This window comes from Cibotium barometz, chromosome 51, assembly GCF_041138505.1.
Source record: "Cibotium barometz isolate CiBa-2024 chromosome 51, ASM4113850v1, whole genome shotgun sequence".
NCBI classification, from domain to species: Eukaryota; Viridiplantae; Streptophyta; class Polypodiopsida; order Cyatheales; family Cibotiaceae; genus Cibotium; species Cibotium barometz.
Window position 1 is genome coordinate 7,089,710 of NC_141096.1, and position 21,653 is coordinate 7,111,362.

Below are 21,653 nucleotides of genomic sequence, written 5' to 3' on the forward strand. Positions count from 1 at the left end.
AATGATCTTATTCTGGCATTCCCAATCCGTAACTAGGAAATCAAGTGCTACTAGTCCATAATGTGCCACTTATCTTGATTACCTTTCTTTGCCATTTTTCTTCAAAGCTTCACCTTCCATGGTGGTTATCTCATGTGAGGTCCCGAGCTCGCTGTTCTTCTCATTCTTCGAAGTGCTATCAACCCCATGAGGACCGAGTTTATGTGTCTCTAAATCATCTCATATAAGCATGTTGGGCCTTTATTAGAAAATTGGCCCTTGCAAACAACTCAGTTGGACTTGCACCATGATACCTTCCTTACCAATCATTCGTTCCACATGCCAAATAGCTCACTCGTCCACTATATGGATTTTCACAAAACAGACTGCATAATTGCATTCTTCATATATAACATGTCTCCAAATTCCATCGTTTGGGGCCTCCATCTAGAGCTGCTTTGTTATTCAAGCTTCCGTAGTTGCAGCGCGGATCTGTGGTGGCGGGCCTAACCAAGTATGCCATCTTGTACCCTTCATCCACAGGATCGTGTTACAAGTATATGTAATCATGGGAAAATTCCATCGTCTTGATGCTCAAAAATGCTTTTTTCTGTTGTTGGCTACTTTTTGTGCCGTTGGCTCTATGGTCGTCACATAGTCCTGCTCAAATTGCTATTTTCACCGTTTTGATGATTTTCCTAGATTTCTTGCCGTCCTAGTATCACACGCCCCCATGTGAGCTTCTCGATGATCTTTGCTCTGATACCAAGTGTCACGGACCCCAAGATCAGGGTCTTGGACATCGGGCCGCATGGCGACCCATCATGCCAACTCGTCATGCAACTCGGCTCGATCGACCATTGAGCGCGTCATAGGGCGATATCACCTTGTCAGATCACACCCGTCTCATGTATCCCTCGCTCGGCTCAACGGCCTTATGGACTCAAGTCATTCCATCCATCTCAAGTCCATGATCCAACAGGCCCGGCCTCTCATCAGCCCATTAGCTCGGCACGGCTCGCTATCCCAGATGGCTTCGCCATTTCCACTGTTTTTCCTTCCGCTCGGTTCCATTTTCGCATTGGCATAGTTGCCATCAAGGTGGGGAGGGCATCCCTTGGTGTACACGACACCATGTAGCCCCCACGGCAACACGGGAGGCCTAATGTGCCTACATAATCCGTGAGTGCATTCTATGTGTGCTTAGATATGAGCCTTTCGAGGTCATTACCGATGCCTCCATGCTTTGCCTCTCCTTGCACTTCATCCCTATATAGATGCATGATATTCGGTGGTGGTCTAGCATACCCCCAAAGCCCCATGGGTCTCGGGTTGATTTCCTGACCTCACCGCTCATACTGCTTTGCTTTGGTTCCTAAAATTACTATGGCAACAACCTTTTTTTTTTTTAATGTGAGATTGGGTACTAAATTTTGGTGGTTGGGCAATATGTTTAACAATTGGTAGGTGTTGCTTTCTCAATTGGGAAGAAATTATTAAATTCAAAGTGAGAATGAATTCACGAGACGACTAGTTTTTTAGAAAGAAGAGTGCTTATAATGGACAGTTTTTTGTTTTGTTTTCACCTAACAAGCCTGGTGTCCTGTTTCTCTTGGGTGGTATTTGCGGACTGGCAATAAGCATGTGCTACCACGAGGAGAGCCACTGCATGCATGGGATGCCTCAAAGAGAAACGATGACTCCCTTTTTATGACTAAGATAGGGAGACCCCTTAGCGTTGGGCGACACCATTTTTAGGAGGACACGGGAGAGATGGGCACAGTCCCTTTTGTGTGTAGAGAACACTGGTGGTGTGTGTTGGGCGACACCATTTTTAGGAGGACACGGGAGAGATGGTTACAGTCCCTTTTGTGTGTAGAGAACACTGGTGGTGTGTGTTGCCACACGGAGGGAGGCCATGGGAGGAGATGTAAGAGCCCTCCCGGCCCCCCTCCCTCATAGTAGGTGCCAGCTCCCCATATATGGACGGCCACTGCTTGTGATGGATGGCCACTACTGGGTGCTGCAAAGATCAATAAAGAGGCCCCATGGGAGGGGAAAGAGGAAGAGCTAGAGGTGACCTTGTAGAAGGTGACGAGCCCCTTAGGAGAGGGGCAATGAAGCATGCTCATTCAAGGGCCCTCCCTTGTGGGAAGAGAGAAGCCCGAGATTGGTGGGTGAAGGGCCTCTCCCTTATTTGAGAAGAGAGGCAGTGCACAAATAGGCACACACAAACAGGCACTGCACTGGAGGTTTAGAGAGTGTAGGTGGTTCAATGCTAGGTATGAGAAATGCTGACAATGTCGATTAAGCAGTTATATATATAGAGCGAGAGGTTGCTAGATGCTAGTTATGGAATGCTGACAAGTGTCGGTTAAGTACTTGCATATCCATGAAGCATATGTGGATGCATACATGATGCATGGTGTGAGTGTGAACCATACCTCAACACACATGAGGCATATGTGGGAGAGGTTGCTAGATGCTAGTTATGAAATCTAGTTAAGTAGTTGCATGTGCATGAAGCATATGTGGATGCATACATGATGCATGGTGTGAGTGTGAACCACTCCTCACCATGGATGTAGGGTGTGAGTGTAAACCATACCTCACCATGTAGTTTTGAAACATCTTCTTAGTTTTGATTAAACATCTTCTCTTCTTTATTATAAAAATGGATATATGCAAGCCTATTCCATCCATCCACCACCACCACCAACTGTGGATATATATAAGTCTAATCTGTCTAGTCTATCTAACACCACCATCACCGGTGGATATATATATATAAAGTCTAATCTATATGCTTATGAAGTCTAATATCTACCATCACCACCACCAATGGTGCAAGCGTACACACTTACGACATATATTGGTTTGGAATGTTTACCGATAAATAAATATGGCAACCATTCTATGAAAATAGTGGGCGCACCATGCTGCCTCCGTCCACAACAAGTACTTCGCCGGTGCAGAAAGACGAGCATGGCATACAAAAGAATGCCACCGCAGCAGCTGCCTCGGTCGGAGCTCCGGGGCGGCCGAGAGGAATGTCTCGGAGGAAATTGGATTCACGCTCCAAGGCCTGCGAGCGACAACAACGTCAACATGAAATCAACTGCAAGAAGGGGATGGTTACGCACTACAGACAAGCCCCCCACTACAGACAAGCCCAATTATAATAATAATTCTACATAGTAATTTACCTCTGCGGATAGCTCGGTCTCGATGGTACCCGGTGCGACTGTGTTCACAAGAATGCCATCGTTAACCCATTCGGTTGCTAGCGACCTTGCCAGCTGATTCATGGCAGCTGCAAGGATTCATCAAAGCAAAACAATATAGTACGTTCTGTGCATCAGTAAGGCTCTTAATTAATTAAAGAAACAGAAGACTAATACATTGTCATGTCCATCATGCCCATAGTTAATTGCCTGCCGTATGTATGTTGTTGTTTGCAACGTCAGTGCCAAGCAGCGTGCAGGACTGTGTTGTTATTTTCAACCACAATTAAAGGATTGATTGTCATTGGCCGGCGGCATGTATGTATGTATGTTGTACCTTTAGACATTCCGTATGTGCTACATGGAAAAGAGACGCTTGTCAAACTGGCAACGGAGCTAATGAAGACGATTCTACCCTTGCCACAAGCTTTGAGCAGAGGATGAGCCAGCTGCGCAAAGTGGAAAGCTGACTCCAGGTTTGTATTCATCACAGACGCATAACCTTCTTCCGTTACGTCAACCGCGGGCTTCAACTCTATAGTGCCCACGTTGTTAACCTGCCGGATTAACACTAATTATCAGTAATTAGCTCATTCCAAGGCAATAACCATGGCGGTTCTAATGTTGCACGAGATCAACGAGTTGGCAGGATTAATCGTAAACTCAACCACGAGCAAGAGGGTCTAACCAAGATGTCCAGTTTCCCGCCGAAATGCTGGGAGACTTGCTGCATTAGTTCGATTCGTGACGCACGTGAGCTGACGTCGCACACCGAGGCTTCCACCTTCAGACCGGACTCTCTCCACTCATTCACACGTGCCTCCACGTGCGCGCGCGTGCGGGAGCACGTGTACACGGCCGCCCCCAACCCCGCGAGCTCTTCTACTATTGCTTTCCTGCACAGAAGCTGAATTAGTTCAGTGACAAAGGTACAGCTTGGGCACACACATGAGATGATCATACCAGAAGAGCTGAGGATGCTTTTGCGCCGTGGCCTCACGGCGCTCACCCTATGCCGCGAGTGCCTCCCGTTACTAGTGCCGTATGCCCTCGCAAGCTCCATCGATCTGCTACACTAGCCGAGTGCACAGCTGCTGTTGCTGCTGCTTCATGGCCCTCCTCCATTCTCAACGAATAAATGGAAGTTTCTAGTCTCCTTCTTCCTGTATACACACAGCGTATACTGAGGGATCTACCTCCTAATCGTGGTGTTGTAGTAGTAATGCAGCAGGTGCTGTATATAAAGCTTGTAATCAGCTGTGGTTGAGAGGTCACAAACGTCATGCATGACATCGCAGTGTGTGATTAGTCTCCAAAAAAAACCAAAAAAAAAACCATCTTTGAAAACAGAGTTTTTTTGTTTCACGGCAGTCCCATCTTTGAAAATGCTCGTGATAGCTATATTCTATTGATTCCATTGCAAAGTTCTTGAGGTGCCTCTATCAAAAGGCAAATTATTTCCAGGGAGCGGTACATCAATACTTTTTGTCATGGACTAAAGAAAGAAGGAATGGTTACTTTTTAACCGGCATGTTGTTTTTGCACACTATTCACTTTGAATGGAAATCTATTACTAAATATTGAATTTGTTGGACATGGAATTTTTGTGTTAAACAAAAATTAGAGCATAACATATATTTGTATAAATTAAAAGCATAAACTTTAATAAATAAAATTAAATAAACAAGAAGGATGAAAAATAGAGTAGAAATTATTGTCGATATAAGATTCGCTTGAGATGAGTGTGACCCTTGTATTAGAAAAAAACACTTGCTTTTCAAAAAGATAAATCCAAAAATAAAGCACAAGTGCTTTTGAGTTTATCAACCTACAATCTCTACAAAAATATAGCAAGCATAATATAAAGTCTTGGGCCTATCAAAAGTATAAAATACTATTTGGTATGTACAAAGGTATGAGGCCTTAGCCTTACAAAAATATTGATTCCTAAATACAAAACCATAAAAGGTGTTCACATGTCTTCCAAAATATCCTAAAAGTGATGCAACACATGTTCCACCATCAATTAACACGTAATCCATTGCTCATTCAGTGCCTTCATTCAAAATAATATTAGTCAGTACACACAGCTGATTAAACACATCAATCCTGACCATATCATAATAACACACACAGCTTGTCTAAATATATTAATCCTGGTAAATGAAATAAATAAAAGATGCATCCAAAGTAAAATATCCCGAAATAAAATAATGGGTGTCCCTATCGAGGTTACAAGTATAATGTTATTAGAAAAAATAAAAAGAAAATATAAAAGAATATTAAATTCACCTCAATAGGAGCTTAAACTATGATCTCGTTTTCAAAAGCCATTAGCATGTTTCTTTCTTATTGCATCTTTGATGATTGTTGACGTGAGCAACTCTAGAAAAATAAATTAATCATCTTAAGCAACCTCTATATATAAGATAAAGAGATGAATTAGGAAAAATGTGATAATACAATGTCATACAAATTTTACACAAAAGTTGACTTTTTCACTTGAGCCCTAGTGTGAGGGGTCCATCATAATCAACTTGATATATGAGCTACATCCCTTGTGGGTTCTCTTTAAACTACTTCTCTATAATTCTCCACCACTGAGTAGAAATGGCTAGAATAGGGGCCACCATGATCTACCCGTGCAATGTATGGTTGACCTCCTATTAAAGAGATGCAACTCTTTTGCCACCTTCATCAAAGCGCTTGCCCATGGGATTTGGAAATTATGTATTCATTATATGTATTATGTACTACTTGCCCCTTGTCTTTTGCTTGGCCCACGTGATAAAATGAGTTCTTGAAAGTTTCGTTGACCAAGACTTTAGGCTGTTTTTTAAACTATTGCATTGGACATCCATGAAAACACTCCCATCATAATCCACTGTGTAGTATAATCTCTCCGTCACTCCTAGCATTAGTCATCATCCCTTTCATCCTCCATGAATGGCGAACTAGCATCTCCACCAATGTATGAGAAAAAGCATCATCCTTGAGAATGGTGACTTTGAGAGCTCGTTCGTTCTTGAGAAGCCCTAGACACTCTCAGGTGTGGCGAAAATGGTGAGTGGATCTTGAAGAATCATTGCACCCCACACGATTTGGGGGAGATAGTAGCTCCCTTATATGTCCTTAGAGGAATGCATAGAGTCAATAATGCATAGAGGCCTCTATGCATAAGAGGCAATGATGCATAGGCCTTTATACATAAGAGGCGGCAATGATGCATATACCTTTATGCATATAAGGCTTCTACACATAAGAGATTTCCATAAAGCGCTGGACTCCCTTATAGTTGGCGGGTGGGGGAAATTCCAGAATGACCTTGATTTTACTTTTGTCGGTGGAAATCCCATTTTTGGACACTATATGTCCTAGAATAACTCTTTGTTTAACCCAGAATTAGCATTTGAAAGGATTCAATGAGATGCGATATAATCTACACCTTTCAAATACTTTTTATAAACACATCAAGTGCTCCCAAGAGGAATGAACACAAAGAACATCTAAGAAGGCTTCACAAAAGTCCCTTACATATTCCTTAAAGGCTGTGTTTATCAATCGTTGCAATGTTGCAGATGCATTGGTTAAGCCAAAGGCATGATGCGAAAGGAAAACACTCCAAACTCCGTTATAAAAGCTATTTTAGCTTGGTCCTCTATTGCAATTGTGATCTGATTATAACCTGAGTACCCGTCTAAAAAGCTATAGGCCTCCTTGCCTGCAACTCTTTCAAGCATATGCTCCGAATACGGTAAGGGGTAATGATCTCTTCTGGTGGCTGCATTAACCTTTTTGAGATCAACGCACACTCTGAGTTTCCCATTCTTCTTTGGTACAATGACTATCGGAGAAACCCATTTTGAGTGCTCAATAGGGTATATATGAATTCACATTTTATAAGCTTTTCAATTTCCTCTTTGTACAATCTTTGCATACTTAGGATTCATTGGGTAGGGACGTTGCTGAACTAGTTTAGCAGTGCTAATCATTGGAATTGTGTGTTGCACCACAGAGGGTGGAACACCCTTCATATCATGGTATGTCCAAGCAAATATGTCCTTGAATTCTTTAAGAAGCATCTTAAGTGTAGCTTCTTCCGTCTTGGTGAGGTCTTGAGAAATAAAAGCTGGTTTAGACTCCTCACCTGGATCTGCTAGTTCTATCTCCTTAACTACCGCCGGGCAATTGTAGACACCGCTACTCCCATTGGTAGGCGTTCGTTGGGCTTTTGTGTAGATGACTTTACGTTCCTCTGTGGTAAAAGATTTGAAATGCTCGGATGCGGGGTGTAAGTTTACCGGTTCTTGTTGTGCCATGCTTTTTTCTTTAAATTCTGCTTCCTTTTGTTGCTGAGCTAACTCTCGGTTTTGACGCCTTCTTGCAATACGACTTAGTTTCGGCTTCTCTTCGATTTCTAATTGGGCGATGTCATGAGGTTGCGGACTACACCACATGACACTTTGGAGGTATTCTCCCCAAATTTTCCACTAACTTCCGATGAGCGTCATATGCTCCTACATAACTAAGCCATTCTGCAGTGGATCTCTCTTTATTTATTCTAACTCGTACATTAGCTCGATATAGCATTGTCGCTTATGTCTCGTCTTCTTCTTACCTAGTTTCTAATTTTTGTTTATATCAGATTCAGACTCGCTTGATTGATGTTCACTTTTGTCCCCCTCACTCTCGGATGAACTGCAAGAGGTTACTGTCCTAGGCCTTGAGCACATGGCTTCCACACTTGGGTGAATATTCAATTCATACCCCCTATCAGGCTCAGAGTCAGTTTCTTCTTGAGATTTACACTCGGATTCGTATTGGTCAGAGTCTTCGCTACTTTCAGTGTCACATGCTTGCAAACCCATAAGCGTGCATCTACTAACCCACAAGCTTAAGCAAGCATAGAATGTAACATTCACAAACCCACAAGCTCATAGAGAGAGTCTATCCATGAATAACTCGTTGCCAATGAAGTGGGCAAGAGCTTGCATCAATGGAGACTACACACACACACACTACAAGCATGCAGCATACACAAGAGAAAGAAAGAAGCATTCAACTAATCATAGATTAATCTACTTCAATGATGCTAAAATAGATTAAGAGAAAGAAGTGGAGCTATACTCATTGGAGCTTGATGCTCATTAGAGTACAATAGAGAGAGTTAGAGAGTTGCCATAGCTTGAGAGCTCAAGAGCTTCACTCAATAGCTTATGAGAATGGCCAAAAACGTCCACTTTCTTTAGCTAACATCTCTTTTGTAGAGATGTCACTAATCCTAACCCTAACCCTAGGCCTCTTTCACACATGGGTGGACAACCCCATAAGTGATCCTTGCTTAATACACTTAGAACTCTCATTTAGAACCCACATTGGCCTAAAACGATTTACATTACACTTCAGCACAAAAATATGGAAAAATTATGTGCGTCTTTATGTTCCCATGACTACAATGCCGCTCTCTCGCATTAATTGCTTCCGGCCTCCTTCCATAATCCGTGTTCTCGTGAGTGTTCCCGTGGAACAACCACCCTTCCTACGTGATGCGTGCTACGCTTTATGTATCGAGGACATTGACACTACTGGTGGATATGCCCTGGGATGTGGATATTTTTTCCATTTGTGTTGCATCACCCAGGAGCTAGTACGATTCTCAGCATGTCCCTCTTGCTATGCACGCGTCGACCTAGCGACATACAGAGTTTTGGGCATTGATGATCTTCTCCCAGCCCTCATTTGAGTAGATGCTAGGACTGGCAAGCCTATTGATTTTACATCAGCTATTGACTTGGGACTCGACGCCTTCGTCGATGATAGAGATCAGGAGCCCGAGGTGCCTCCAGAGATTAAGTGGAGCTCACATGAGTTTGATGCATACCAGAGAGTCCTACATGAGAGCCAGATCACAGCATATGAGCGTGTGGGTGTGGTGTTGGTCCTAGTGGCACCTCGGGTGATGGTGCTAGCAGCAGCAGTGCTGCTTCTCATGAGCAGTGTGTCCCTACAGAGCAGAGGAGCTTACACGAGCAGAGTGGCAGACACGTACCATTGCAGATTATAGATTTTGGGTTTATAGACAGAGACGTCTTACATTAGCACGACGTAGAGAGAGAGAGAGGGCTATAGTAGCTTTTGGGACTCGTGAGCTCCCGAGTACACCGGCACCAGCTCACGATCCTGCCTTTGAGGCAGACCTCCCCGCAGACATTCGATGACCCCCGCAGCAGCCGGCACAGCCTCCTCGACGTGCACGTCGACCGCCGGTAGTTAGAGATGAGGATTTTGATCCGTTGATAGTGACTAAACTCAGACTAGCTGGGTTAGCTCACTTACATTGTACTTAGATTTATGGGCAGTGACTAACCTCAGACTAGCTAGGGTAGCTCATTTTCATTCTGATGTACTTATTTGATATTTATATCATTGTAAGTTTTTTCATTATTGAGTATCATTACATTTTAGTTGATGTTCTTGATTTTATTAAATTTTTTAACACTTTGGCTATCATATTCTTTGTTGAAAATCTCCATGCCATCGTACCCAAACATGCCCCGATGGAAACCAAACTTTGCAAGCATGTGGGGGGACTCCACCCCCACATGCATGCAAGTGCCCAATGCGGATTTTTCAAGTCTCTTAATGCTTAAGAGGCCATGGAAAATTCGGGCCTTCCCCATACCATCGTACCCAAACATGCTCCGATGGGAACCAAACTTTGCAAGCATGTGGGGGGGACCCCCCCCCCACATGCTTGCAAAGTTTGGTCACAATCGGTAATAAGCACCCAATGCGGATTTTTCAAGTCTCTTGGTGCTGAAGAGGCCATGGAAAATCCGGGCCTTCCCCATACCATCGTACACAAACATGCTCCGATGGGGACCAAACTTTGCAAGCATGTGGGGGGGACCCACCTCCACACGCTTGCAAAGTTTGGTCACAATCGGAGCATGTTTGGATTGGTAATTAGCGCCCAGTGCGGATTTTTCAAGTCTCTTGGTGCGTAAGATGCCATGGAAAATCCGGGCCTTCCCCATACCATCGATTCCAAACATGCTCCGATGGGGACCAAACTTTGCTCCGATGGGGACCAAACTTTGCAAGCATGTGGGGGGGACCCACCCCCACATGCTTGCAAAGTTTGGTCACAATCGGGGCATGTTTGGATTGGTAATTAGCGCCCAGTGCGGATTTCTCAAGTCTCTTGGTGCTTAAGAGGCCATGGAAAATCCGGGCCCTCCCCATACCATCGTACCCAAACATGCTCTGATGGAAACCAAACTTTGCAAGCATGTGGGGGGGACCCACTCCCACATGCTTGCAAAGTTTGGTCATAATCGGAGCATGTTTGAATTGGTAATTACCGCCCAGTGCAGATTTTTCAAGTCTCTTGGTGTATAAGAGGCCATGGAAAATCCGGGCCTTCCCCATACCATCGTACCCAAACATGCTCCGATGGGAACCAAACTTTGCAAGCATGTGGGGGGGGACCCACCCCCACATGCTTGCAAAGTTTGATCACAATCGGGGCATGTTTGGATTGGTAATTAGCGTCCAGTGTGGATTTTTCAAGTCTCTTGGTGCTTAAGAGGCCATGGAAAATCCGGGTCTTACCCATACCATCGTACCCAAACATGCTCCGATAGGGACCAAACTTTGCAAGCATGTGGGGGGGACTCACCCCAACATGCTTGCGAATTTTGGTCACAATCAGAGCATGTTTGGATTGGTAATTAGTGCCCAGTGCGGATTTCTCAAGTCTCTTGGTGCTTAAGAGACCATGGAAAATCCGGGCCATACCCATACCATCGTACCCAAACATGCTCCGATGGGGACCAAACTTTGCAAGCATGCGGGGGGCAACCCACCCCCACATGCTTGCAAAGTTTGGTCATAATCGAGGCATGTTTGGATTGGTAATTAACGCCCAGTGCGGATTTTTCAAGTCTCTTGGTGCTTAAGAGGCCATGGAAAATCCGGGCCTTCCCTATACCATCATACCCAAACATGCTCCAATGGGAACCAAACTTTGCAAGCATGTGGGGGGGACCCACTACCACATGCTTGCAAAGTTTGGTCAGAATCGGAGCATGTTTGGATTGGTAATTAGCGCCCAGTGCGGATTTTTCAAGTCTCTTGGTTCTTAAGAGGCCATGAAAAATCCGAGCCTTCCCCATACCATCATACCCAAACATGCTCCGATGGGAACCAAACTTTGCAAGCATGTGGAGGGGACCCACCCCCACATGCTTGCAAAGTTTGGTCACAATCAGAGCATGTTTGGATTGGTAATTAGTGCCCAGTGCGGATTTTTCAAGTCTCTTTGTGCTTAAGAGGCCATGGAAAATCTGGGCCTTCCCCATACCATCGTACCCAAATATGCTCCGATGGGAACCAAACTTTGCAAGCATGTGGGGGGGACCCACCCCCACATGCTTGCAAAGTTTGATCACAATCGGGGCATGTTTGGATTGGTAATTAGCGTCCAGTGCGGATTTTTCAAGTCTCTTGGTGCTTAAGAGGCCATGGAAAATCTGGGCCTTACCCATACCATCGTACCCAAACATGCTCCGATAGGGACCAAACTTTGCAAGCATGTGGGGGGGACTCACCCCAACATGCTTGCAAATTTTGGTCACAATCAGAGCATGTTTGGATTGGTAATTAGTGCCCAGTGCGGATTTTTCAAGTCTCTTGGTGCTTAAGAGGCCATGGAAAATCCGGGCCATACCCATACCATCGTACCCAAACATGCTCCGATGGGGACCAAACTTTGCAAGCATGCGGGGGGGAACCCACCCCCACATGCTTGCAAAGTTTGGTCACAATTGAGGTATGTTTGGATTGGTAATTAACGCCCAGTGCGGATTTTTCAAGTCTCTTGGTGCTTAAGAGGCCATGGAAAATCCGGGCCTTCCCTATACCATCGTACCCAACATGCTCCGATGGGAACCAAACTTTGCAAGCATGTGGAGGGGACCCACCCCCACATGCTTGCAAAGTTTGGTCAGAATCGGAGCATGTTTGGATTGGTAATTAGCGCCCAGTGCGAATTTTTCAAGTCTCTTGGTTCTTAAGAGGCCATGGAAAATCCGAGCCTTCCCCATACCATCGTACCCAAACATGCTCCGATGGGAACCAAACTTTGCAAGCAGACCCACCCCCACATGCTTGCAAAGTTTGGTCACAATCCGAGCATGTTTGGATTGGTAATTAGCGCCCAGTGCGGATTTTTCAAGTCTCTTGGTGCTTAAAAGGCCATGGAAAATCCGGGCCTTCCCCATACCATCGTACCCAACATGCTCCGATGGGAACCAAACTTTGCAAGCATGTGGAGGGGACCCACCCCCACATGCTTGCAAAGTTTGGTCACAATCAGAGCATGTTTGGATTGGTAATTAGCGCCCAGTGCGGATTTTTCAAGTCTCTTGGTGCTTAAGAGCCCATGGAAAATCCGGGCCTTCCCCATACCATCGTACCCAAGCATGTTCCGATGGGAACCAAACTTTGCAAGCATGTGGAGGGGATGCACCCCCATATGCTTGCAAAGTTTGGTCACAATCAGGGCAGGTTTGTATTGGTAATTAGCGCCCAGTGCGGATTTTTCAACTCTCTTGGTGCTTAAGAGGCCATGGAAAATCCGGGCCTTCCCCATACCATCGTACCCAAACATGCTCCGATGGGAACCAAACTTTGCAAGCATGTGGGGGGGACCCACCCCCACATGCTTTCAAAGTTTGTTCACAATCGGGACATGTTTCCATTGGTAATTAGCGCCCAGTGTCGATTTTTCAAGTCTCTTGGTGCTTAAGAGGCCACGGAAAATCCGGGCCTTACCCATACCATCGTACCCAAACATGCTCTGATGGGGACCAAACTTTGCAAGCATGTGGGGGGGACCCACCCCCACATGCTTGCAAAGTTTGGTCACAATCGGGGTATGTTTGGATTGGTATTTAGCGTCAGTGCGGATCTTTCAAGTCTCTTGGTGCTTAAGAGGCCATGGAAAATCCGGGCCTTACCCATACCATCGTACCCAAACATGCTGCGATGGGGACCAAACTTTGCAAGCATGTGGGGGGGACCCACCTTCACATGCTTGCAAAGTTTGGTCACAATCGAGGCATGTTTGGATTGGTAATTAGCACCTAGTGTGGATTTTTCAAGTCTCTTGGTGCTTAAGAGGCCATGGAAAATCCGAGCCTTCCCCATACCATCGTACCCAAACATGCTCCGATGGGAACCAAACTTTGCAAGCATGTGGGGGGACCCACCTCCACACGCTTGCAAAGTTTGGTCACAATCGGAGCATGTTTGGATTGGTAATTAGCGCCCCGTGCGGATTTTTCAAGTCTCTTGGTGCTTAAGATGCCATGGAAAATCCGGGCCTTCCCCATACCATCGATTCCAAACATGCTCCGATTGTGACCAAACTTTGCAAGCATGTGGGGGGACCCCCCCCCACATGCTTGCAAAGTTTGGTCACAATCGGAGCATGTTTAGATTGGTAATTAGCGCCCTGCGTGGATTTTTCAAGTCTATTGGTACTTAAGATGCCATGGAAAATCCGGGCCTTCCCCATACCATCGAATCCAAACATGCTCCGATTGTGACCAAACTTTGCAAGCATGTGGGGGGGACCACCCCCACATGCTTGCAAAGTTTGGTCACAATCGGAGCATGTTTGGATTGGTAATTAGCGCCCAGTGCGGATTTTTCAAGTCTCTTGGTGCTTAAGAGGCCATGGAAAATCCGGGCCTTACCCATACCATCGTACCCAAACATGCTCCGATGGGGACCAAACTTTGCAAGCATGTGGGGGTAGGTACCTACCTCCACATGCTTGCAAAGTTTAGTCACAATCGGGGTATGTTTGGATTGGTAATTAGCACCCAGTGTGGATTTTTCAAGTCTCTTGGTGCTTAAGAGGCCATGGAAAATCCGGGCCTTCCCCATACCATCGTACCCAAACATGCTCGGATGTGAACCAAACTTTGCAAGCATGTGGGGGGGACCCACCCCCACATGCTTGAAATTTTTGGTCATAATTGGAGCATGTTTAGATTGGTAATTAGCGCCCAGTGCGGATTTTTCAAGTCTCTTGGTGCTTAAGAGGCCATGGAAAATCCGGGCCTTACCCATACCATCGTACCCAAATATGCTCTGATGGGGACCAAACTTTGCAAGCATGTGTGGGGGACAACCCCACACATGCTTGCAAAGTTTGGTCACAATCGGGGCAGAGAAAGAGACAGGTTACAACATGTTGAGAGCTCTAATGAATACAATGTCCTTGCACATGACATTCCCTTCTTATCACCCATAGTTCCTGAAATGCAGGCCATAGCTACTCCACAAGCTTGCCTTTGACTTTATTGAGAAGTTTCTCTAGCTGTGTATCCAGCTTTTCCCGCTTTTTCTGAGTGCGACTTCCAGAAAACATAGAGTGCTTTGATGAGCGACACGTCCTTGGAGATGACGGACTCTCTCATCTTCAACAGTTCCTGAATTTGTTGTGTCACCTGGTCCACTTGCTTTCCTTTAGCCTTCTTATGCAAACGATGAAACTTGGTGTCTAGGTCTTTCATCCGTCTTTGTATGAATCTTTCACCTACATGTATCAAGTTCTCTTTTGGCCTCGAACTGTTGGTAGGCATACTATTAAAAATGGAATCAAGTCTATGTAACCACAAGCACCATAATAGTTCAGTTCTCAAGACAGCCCATAGTTCCAAGGCCCCAACCAATGCCTTCTCCAAGTAACAAGTTTTTCCAGCCAAGGGTGTAGCCATTCCATAGCTGAATGCATTTGGCTAATGACTCGAAACATTTCTTTGTAATAGGACAGTGCATGAAAATGTACAGGTCATCATCAACCTCCTTGCATCTGTGGCACTTCCCATCCCCAATGTTAAGCCTGAGGGCTTTAAGCTGGGTCCAAATGAACATAAGCAACCAAGCTAGGCATGCTTTTTTTGGTTCCACATATTTATTCCATAACTTAGCAAACAAAAAATACCATTGTGCTTTGTCCAGAAGGATTCCCAATCTCTTGTTTAAAGTGCAATGGATAGGATCAATCCTCTGTTTGGGGGGAATAGGGAGTAGTCCTTTTTTATTCTTCCATTGAAAAGCTTTGTGAGCTGGCATATCTTTAATCGATAGCAGCTAGGTGTCGGATTGGTGCCATAAGCTGATTCTTTCCCCAATAAGGTCTAATTTTGCATATGAGACATTATAGTCTCTGATCAAATCAGCTTTGGACATCCAAGAATTGATGTCTCTATCCCAAATGTCCCACCAATAGCAGATTCCTTTCCTATGCATCCTCAAAGCAGCTTCAGCTTGGGCATTATCAATTGGGGGGAGGAGAATCCTTGGCCACCAGATGGAGTCTCTCCTGTGTATACCCCATGTGTAACTAGGCTTCTCAGAAAGGATAAGGTCAGTCTTGATAGCATTCCAAGCTGACCAAAGCGAATGGATGACTAGTTGGGTGCCAACCGATTTCACCAAGTATTTACGAGCCATAATTGTGAGCGGGAGGAGCTTCTTCCACTTGGGGAATTGTTTGAGCTGGAATTGTTCAAGATTTCTAGTGATCAACCAAGCCCAGTCTTCAAAGGGATAGAGAAAGCTTCTCAGCACCCATTCTATTAGCCAAGTTGAACACGTCTTTGATTCCCAGGCCCCCTTTACCTATTTCCAAGCAACACCATTCCCACTTGACTTTAGGAATTTTCCTAATCCAAGGGTCCCCTCCCCATAGATAGTTCCTGCATAACCTTAGCTGAGAAAGTAGATGAGGACAGAAGGGATAATGAAATGGTTGATTACCATCCTTTCTACCCCCCAGGTTTAGATGCATTATTTGGCATCTGGCAAGTTCCATTAGGGAATCCATAATGCCTACTCCGATGATGAGCATGATGGAAAGTGCACCCGTTACCACTGTAGTTAGTACAACACCGCTACCTAGTGGTACAGTACCTACAACAGTGCGTATACCAGTGCATATCGACCATATGTACCTATCGCTACTCATGCTCATGTAGCTCCTACACCTCGTGTTATGCCAATGGCGTATGATCCACGAATGCCTTATTAGAACCCTTATCCAAGAGGAGCTATGCCTAGTCACATATCATATCCTGCGTCAGCTGCATATATACCAAGACCAATGCCAACTCTTGTCCACCAGCTATGCCTCCTCACTTAGGTGATCTAGCAGCGTTTGCTCAAACGATCGGATGATCTATTGTGGAAAACATGCGTGGCATACCTGAGAGAGAGCCTAGAAGCAAGGCGATACAAGTTGCCAAGCTCACTCAGAACTTCAATGGTGGTAACGAAGATGTTAGGAAGCACATTGAAGTTTTTGAACACGTGTGTGATTCCTTGGAAGAGCACAATGAGCTACATAAGTGTAAAGCCTTAGGCTTAACCTTGAGTGGAAAAGCCGGAGATTGGTATTGAACTTTAAGGGTTGAAGAGTGTACTCACTATCCCACTCTCAAGAGATTGTTCTTGAAAGAATATATACGTGAGGGTGTGCTTTTGGGTGTAGCATCTCAACTCCAAAAAGCTGAATGCAAGGAAGGACAGTCAGTGAGAGACTTTATTAGTCGACTAAAGCATCTAAATTCTCACTGTACTCCCGATGAGCACTTCAATAACAACCAACTTCTTGATAGATTCATCCAAGATTGCGCCACGAGGACATATACAATGGCCTAGTCATTAGAGGTCTTAGGACGTGGGAAGCAGTCACTGCTGCCAATGCCAATCCGCTTAGAAGACAACTTGATGATTGCAGGTAAAAAGGTGTCTTCAGAGACAAAGTCTGTTAGTTTGCAAGTATCTCGGCATGAGCCAATGACTATAAAACCTATTACCAAGGAGCATAGCTGACCTTCAGTTAAGGCTCTCCAAGAATACTTTAGGGGTAATCGAGCTCCTCAAAATAGCCATATGTACCCAAGAAGAGAGCAACAATGGTGTTCGGTTTGCTTAGGACCACATAGCACGAGTGAATGTCCCACATTCAAAGTTAAATTCAATGAGACTTGCAATACATGTGGTAAGTATGGCCATCAATCTAAGGATTGCCTAGTACTTAAGCATATGTTAGCAAATCAGGCACCGCTAGCCTGGTCAAACACACCTCAAGTACCCGCACTGATGCCTGCACTACCTGTCGAGCAACCGTCCTCCTCACAACACATAGTTCCAAGGAACCCAAATTTAGTCCAGTCTGTTCCATTACCACCGCCAGTGCTAGAAACACAACCTCTGCATATGAGGGTTACCCCTATAAACCAGATGGGTTGTGAGTCACATAGTGCATGTGGGGATTATGAAGAGGATATAGATCCCACTGTTCCATATGGGATTGATACGTTTGAAATGACTCCCCAGTACTACATGGACGATCATTTCGGGTAAGTCAAGCCTGTATATCAAGTGGCTGCTCTTGCCACAAGAGGGCATGTTGCATGCAAATGAAGATCAATACAAGGAAGCAACAAAAAAGATACTTAGGGCTCTTGTAAAGAGTTCCACTTTGTAGATGAATGTGGGAGAGGGCTTCACAATAATCCCACATGGGAACTTTTGAGAGTTCTAGAATTTTTGTATAAAAGGTGGCTCATTTGAGAGCATGGACACATTGGGCAAACTCATGTTTGAGCTCTCTTGAGACTAGCTCTCCCTCTTCTTCCATAGAGGTGCAAGCTCTTCTCACTCCCCATCAACATTGTTGTAAGTTCTATTCTTTTGTTAATTCAATGCAATGAGTGATGTTTGTCTCTCTTCTCTTGTCTATTCTCTAGTATGCATGTTTCTTTGTTGTTAGCTTCAAGGTTTGTGTGCATGCTTGGGAGTAAGATTTTGAGAATGAAGGATGCTTTGAGCTTGTGTATGCAATAGCTTAGCTTTCTTCTTGTTTGGATGTATGAAGGAGTGGGATGATGAGTGAATGAGTATGGCAAGATTGAGCTTGAGTGTGTGTTGAATCTATGTCAATAGTAGTAGTTTTCTTAGCATTCTCTCCATTAATTGGATAAGCTTTTGTGCACCGGTACGGGTTGAATCCCTAGCTCCGAAAGGGATGCAAATCCCATTGGATTGAGCTACGTGTGGATCGTACTACTCTTGCTACAAGTGAGAGAGTTATTCCGTCTCTCCATTGGCGCCGCTGCCGGGGAGAAGACTCAAAACCGGTTGAGAAGCTTGCATTACTACCACTATTTCTTTTTATTTTGAGGTTTAGGGCATTGAGTGTGTGATCTCAAGGGCGCCTTGTGTGTTTTCATTTTTTTTATGAGAAGCAAGAAAAAAATTTTAACCCCATTGCGGTAGAGAAATCCCGCCATTATTCAGATTTAAGTACTTTCAGTTTTTTCATCTTTGACGAGGTTTGCAAGAAGTTGGTAGGAAGTAGTGAAACGGCTGTTTTTCCTTTATCGTTTTGTTGTTTTGTAGTTTTGTGGAGAGTCGTTTCCATCGTGCGCAGCAAAGAATATATATATATATATATATATATATATTTATATTTATATGCTGAAGCGTGGAAGAAGGCGGAGGGGCGTCTTCATTGGGTGCAGCAACAGCAGTGGAAGGCGGCCGCCAGTGTGGGCATAAGCGAGCAAAGAAAACTATATATATATATATATATATATCTATATATAGTTATATATATACTAAGGCTTTGGGTGACGTGGAGTGAAGGTGGCGGCAAAGGCCAACAGCCGAAGGTGGACGGTGAGGAGGAGGCCGTCGGCAAGAGCGCAGGCGAAAGGCGGCGTGGAGAAGCGTCTGCGTGGAGGTGGCGGTTGTAGGGCCTTTGCAGAAGGCCGAGAGTCGGTTGGCATGAGAAGCTGAGCGAGAAGCTGTAGGCAAGGCGGCTAGCAGAGGTCTGAGGCGAGCAGTGGAGGTGGCCGAAGCTGTAGGCAAGGCGGCCAGCAGAGGTCGAAGCGGGCAGTGGAGGTGGACTGACGAGCGAAGAAGGCGCTGTGGGGGGGCGTTTTCATCGGGCGCAGCAGCAGTGTGAAGGCGGGTAGTGGAAGGCCGACGGGAAGTCTGCAAGAAGGCCAGGCAGCAAAGGCTGGTCAGTGGAGGGCGCCTGGGTGAAGTGGCCGAAGGAGAAAGAAGAAGGTAGTGAAGAGGCCTCAGCTGGCAGACGGTGGCTGGAAGGTGACTGTGTGGAAGCCGGCCGAGTGGAAAAGAGCAGCTGGCGCTAGGCTGGAGCAAGCAGGCAAAAACAAAACGGTGTGCGCCGGCGGGAAATCCGGCGAGCGGTGTGGCGAGCGGCGAGCAGACGATAAGGTTAGTGGATTTTTTCATTTTTTTTCATTTTTTTTTATTTTTTTATTTTTTAATTAATTTTTATGTTTTTTTATTTTTAAATTAAAAAAAACAAACAAAAAAATAATATTTTTTATTTTAAAGAAAAAAAAGAGATTAAAAAAAGAAAAAAAGAAAAAAAAGAATAGTGAAAAATTTTTTTTAAAAAAAAATATAGAGAGAAGAAAGAAAGAAAAAATTAAAAAAAAATAAAAAAATTAAAATAAAAAAAATTCTTTTTATTTTTTAGGAGTCCATATTGTGTGCATATTTTTTATTTTTTCATTTCTGTATTTTTTAGCATAATTGGGTAATTTGCAATGTTTTAAATTTTTGTAATATAACAAAACCAAAAAAAAAACAAAACAAAACAAAAGGAAAAAAAAGAAAAAGAAAAAGAAGAAAAAAAAACAATTTTTATTTCGAAATCATTGTTCATCATTTAAATTTTTGCATAATAAAGAAGCTTGCATTTTTTATTTTTATTTTTTAGAAGTTTTGTAAATGAAGCATAATTAGTAAATTCATATTTTTTATATTTGGTACGAAATTTATTAGTTTTATTTAAAAAAAACAAAAAAAACAAAACAAAAACAAACCAACAAAAAAAAAACCAAAAAAGGAGGAAAAAACAAAAGAAGACAAAAGAAAATTGTTGATTTTTTAGGAGTCTATTATTTTTTGCATATTCTGTAATTCTTCATTCTTTAATTTTTTTGCATAATTAGTTTAACTTGCATTTTTTAAATTTTTGTAACTTTGTGCATAATTAGTATTTTTTAGTGTGATTCATAATTTTTGTGTTAAAAAAAAGTAAAAATCATAAAATCAAAAAATCAAAAAAAAACATTTAAAAAAAACAAACAAATAACAAAAAAATAGGGTAGATAGTTACGCCACACAGACCCATTTTTAGTTGCCTTTAGTGGTTAGGTAGGGTAAAAAATATATATATATATATACAAATATATATATATTTTTATCAAAAAAAAAACAAAACACAAAAACCAAAACCAAAACAAAACAAAAACACATAACAAAACCAAAAAAATTTGACCTTATGCACTTGCGGTCGGGACGTTGTGTAGATTCTGCCATAGGACCTAGGGCACCTTCTAGAGTGCCTACGCAAGAAAGTGGGACCCAATCGGTAGGCAATTTGGCAGATATTGCTGAAACCCTTTCTGAATCTCAATCCGATACCCTTTCCTCTAGAACAACTAGTTCATTGTCCATGGACAATCTAGGACCGACAAATAGTCATCCCGTAGCCCCAAATAGAACACCCTCAAGATCCTTTAATCCATTTGAAGCCGACACCATGGGGTTAACACTCAATGTGAGACTCCAATATGTCTACACAAATGCTCAAGGAGCTGAGATCTTTAGGGACCCACAACAACGGTATCTTGTTAAGATAGCCGACATATTCTCAGAACTTGATAGAGCACCTCTAGTCAATGACCAGGGTAACATGTACATGGGTGGAGATGGTGTTCGCTACGAAGTCACCTACCATCCAGAAAAGGTAGACAAATTAGGGGAGCTCTCTAAAACCGAGTTCTTAGACTTATCAGAACTTTCCAGAGCAAGGGTGTCTAGAGATGATTGGCTCATCGAGCCGGACATGCCTGGACCATCCAATGCCCAGTCCTCAAAGCCATCCATAGATGATTTACTTCTTGTAGATCTAAATTTGGAAAGGGATAGGAAAGGCAAGAGCAAACTGGATCAGGGGGCTGAATGCCAATGGGAGTTTGTACGACAAATTCCTGTGACAAAGGTCTTACAGGATGACCCACTTCAAGAGGTCTATAAGGACTCGTTAGAGGGATATTATGCCACAACTAAATTGCCACAGCTAGATCTTCCTCTAGCTCATGTGGTGGTAGTTGAGAAGCTTGCAGGACACATGAACAGAATAATTGATAAATGGGCCAATGAATACCGAACCTTAGATTGGAAGGAGATTCGGGAACTCACGTGGAAAGGACAACCATTATTTATGGAAGTGTTCTCAACAAATACAGCCAAACCAGGAGAGACAGCCTTTCTTGGAGAAACTGTTGCTCCTCCCCTACGGGAGTTCACTAGAGAGGGACCTTC

The 21,653-nt window shown here is 43.9% G+C and overlaps 1 protein-coding gene and 1 pseudogene across 2 annotated transcripts; one reads left to right on the top strand and one right to left on the bottom strand.

The window, feature by feature from the left end:
* Positions 1-2,618: 2,618 nt before the first annotated feature.
* On the bottom strand, positions 2,619-4,422 carry LOC147609263 (tropinone reductase homolog At5g06060-like). Of its 2 annotated transcripts, none has more exons than XM_086787429.1 (5): positions 4,213-4,421; positions 3,892-4,099; positions 3,541-3,760; positions 3,186-3,292; positions 2,619-3,064 (listed from the first exon to the last, which is right to left on the bottom strand). In XM_086787429.1, exons 1-5 carry the CDS (start codon positions 4,326-4,328, stop codon positions 2,894-2,896), a joined length of 822 nt encoding a protein of 273 aa, XP_086643555.1. In that variant the 5' UTR covers positions 4,329-4,421; the 3' UTR covers positions 2,619-2,893. The 2 variants fall into 2 exon arrangements, with proteins under 2 accessions (XP_086643555.1, XP_086643556.1); XM_086787430.1 differs by having other exon boundaries at positions 2,751-3,064; positions 3,619-3,760; positions 4,213-4,422.
* LOC147609264 (uncharacterized) lies at positions 4,342-17,708 on the top strand (annotated as a pseudogene).
* Positions 17,709-21,653: the final 3,945 nt, after the last annotated feature.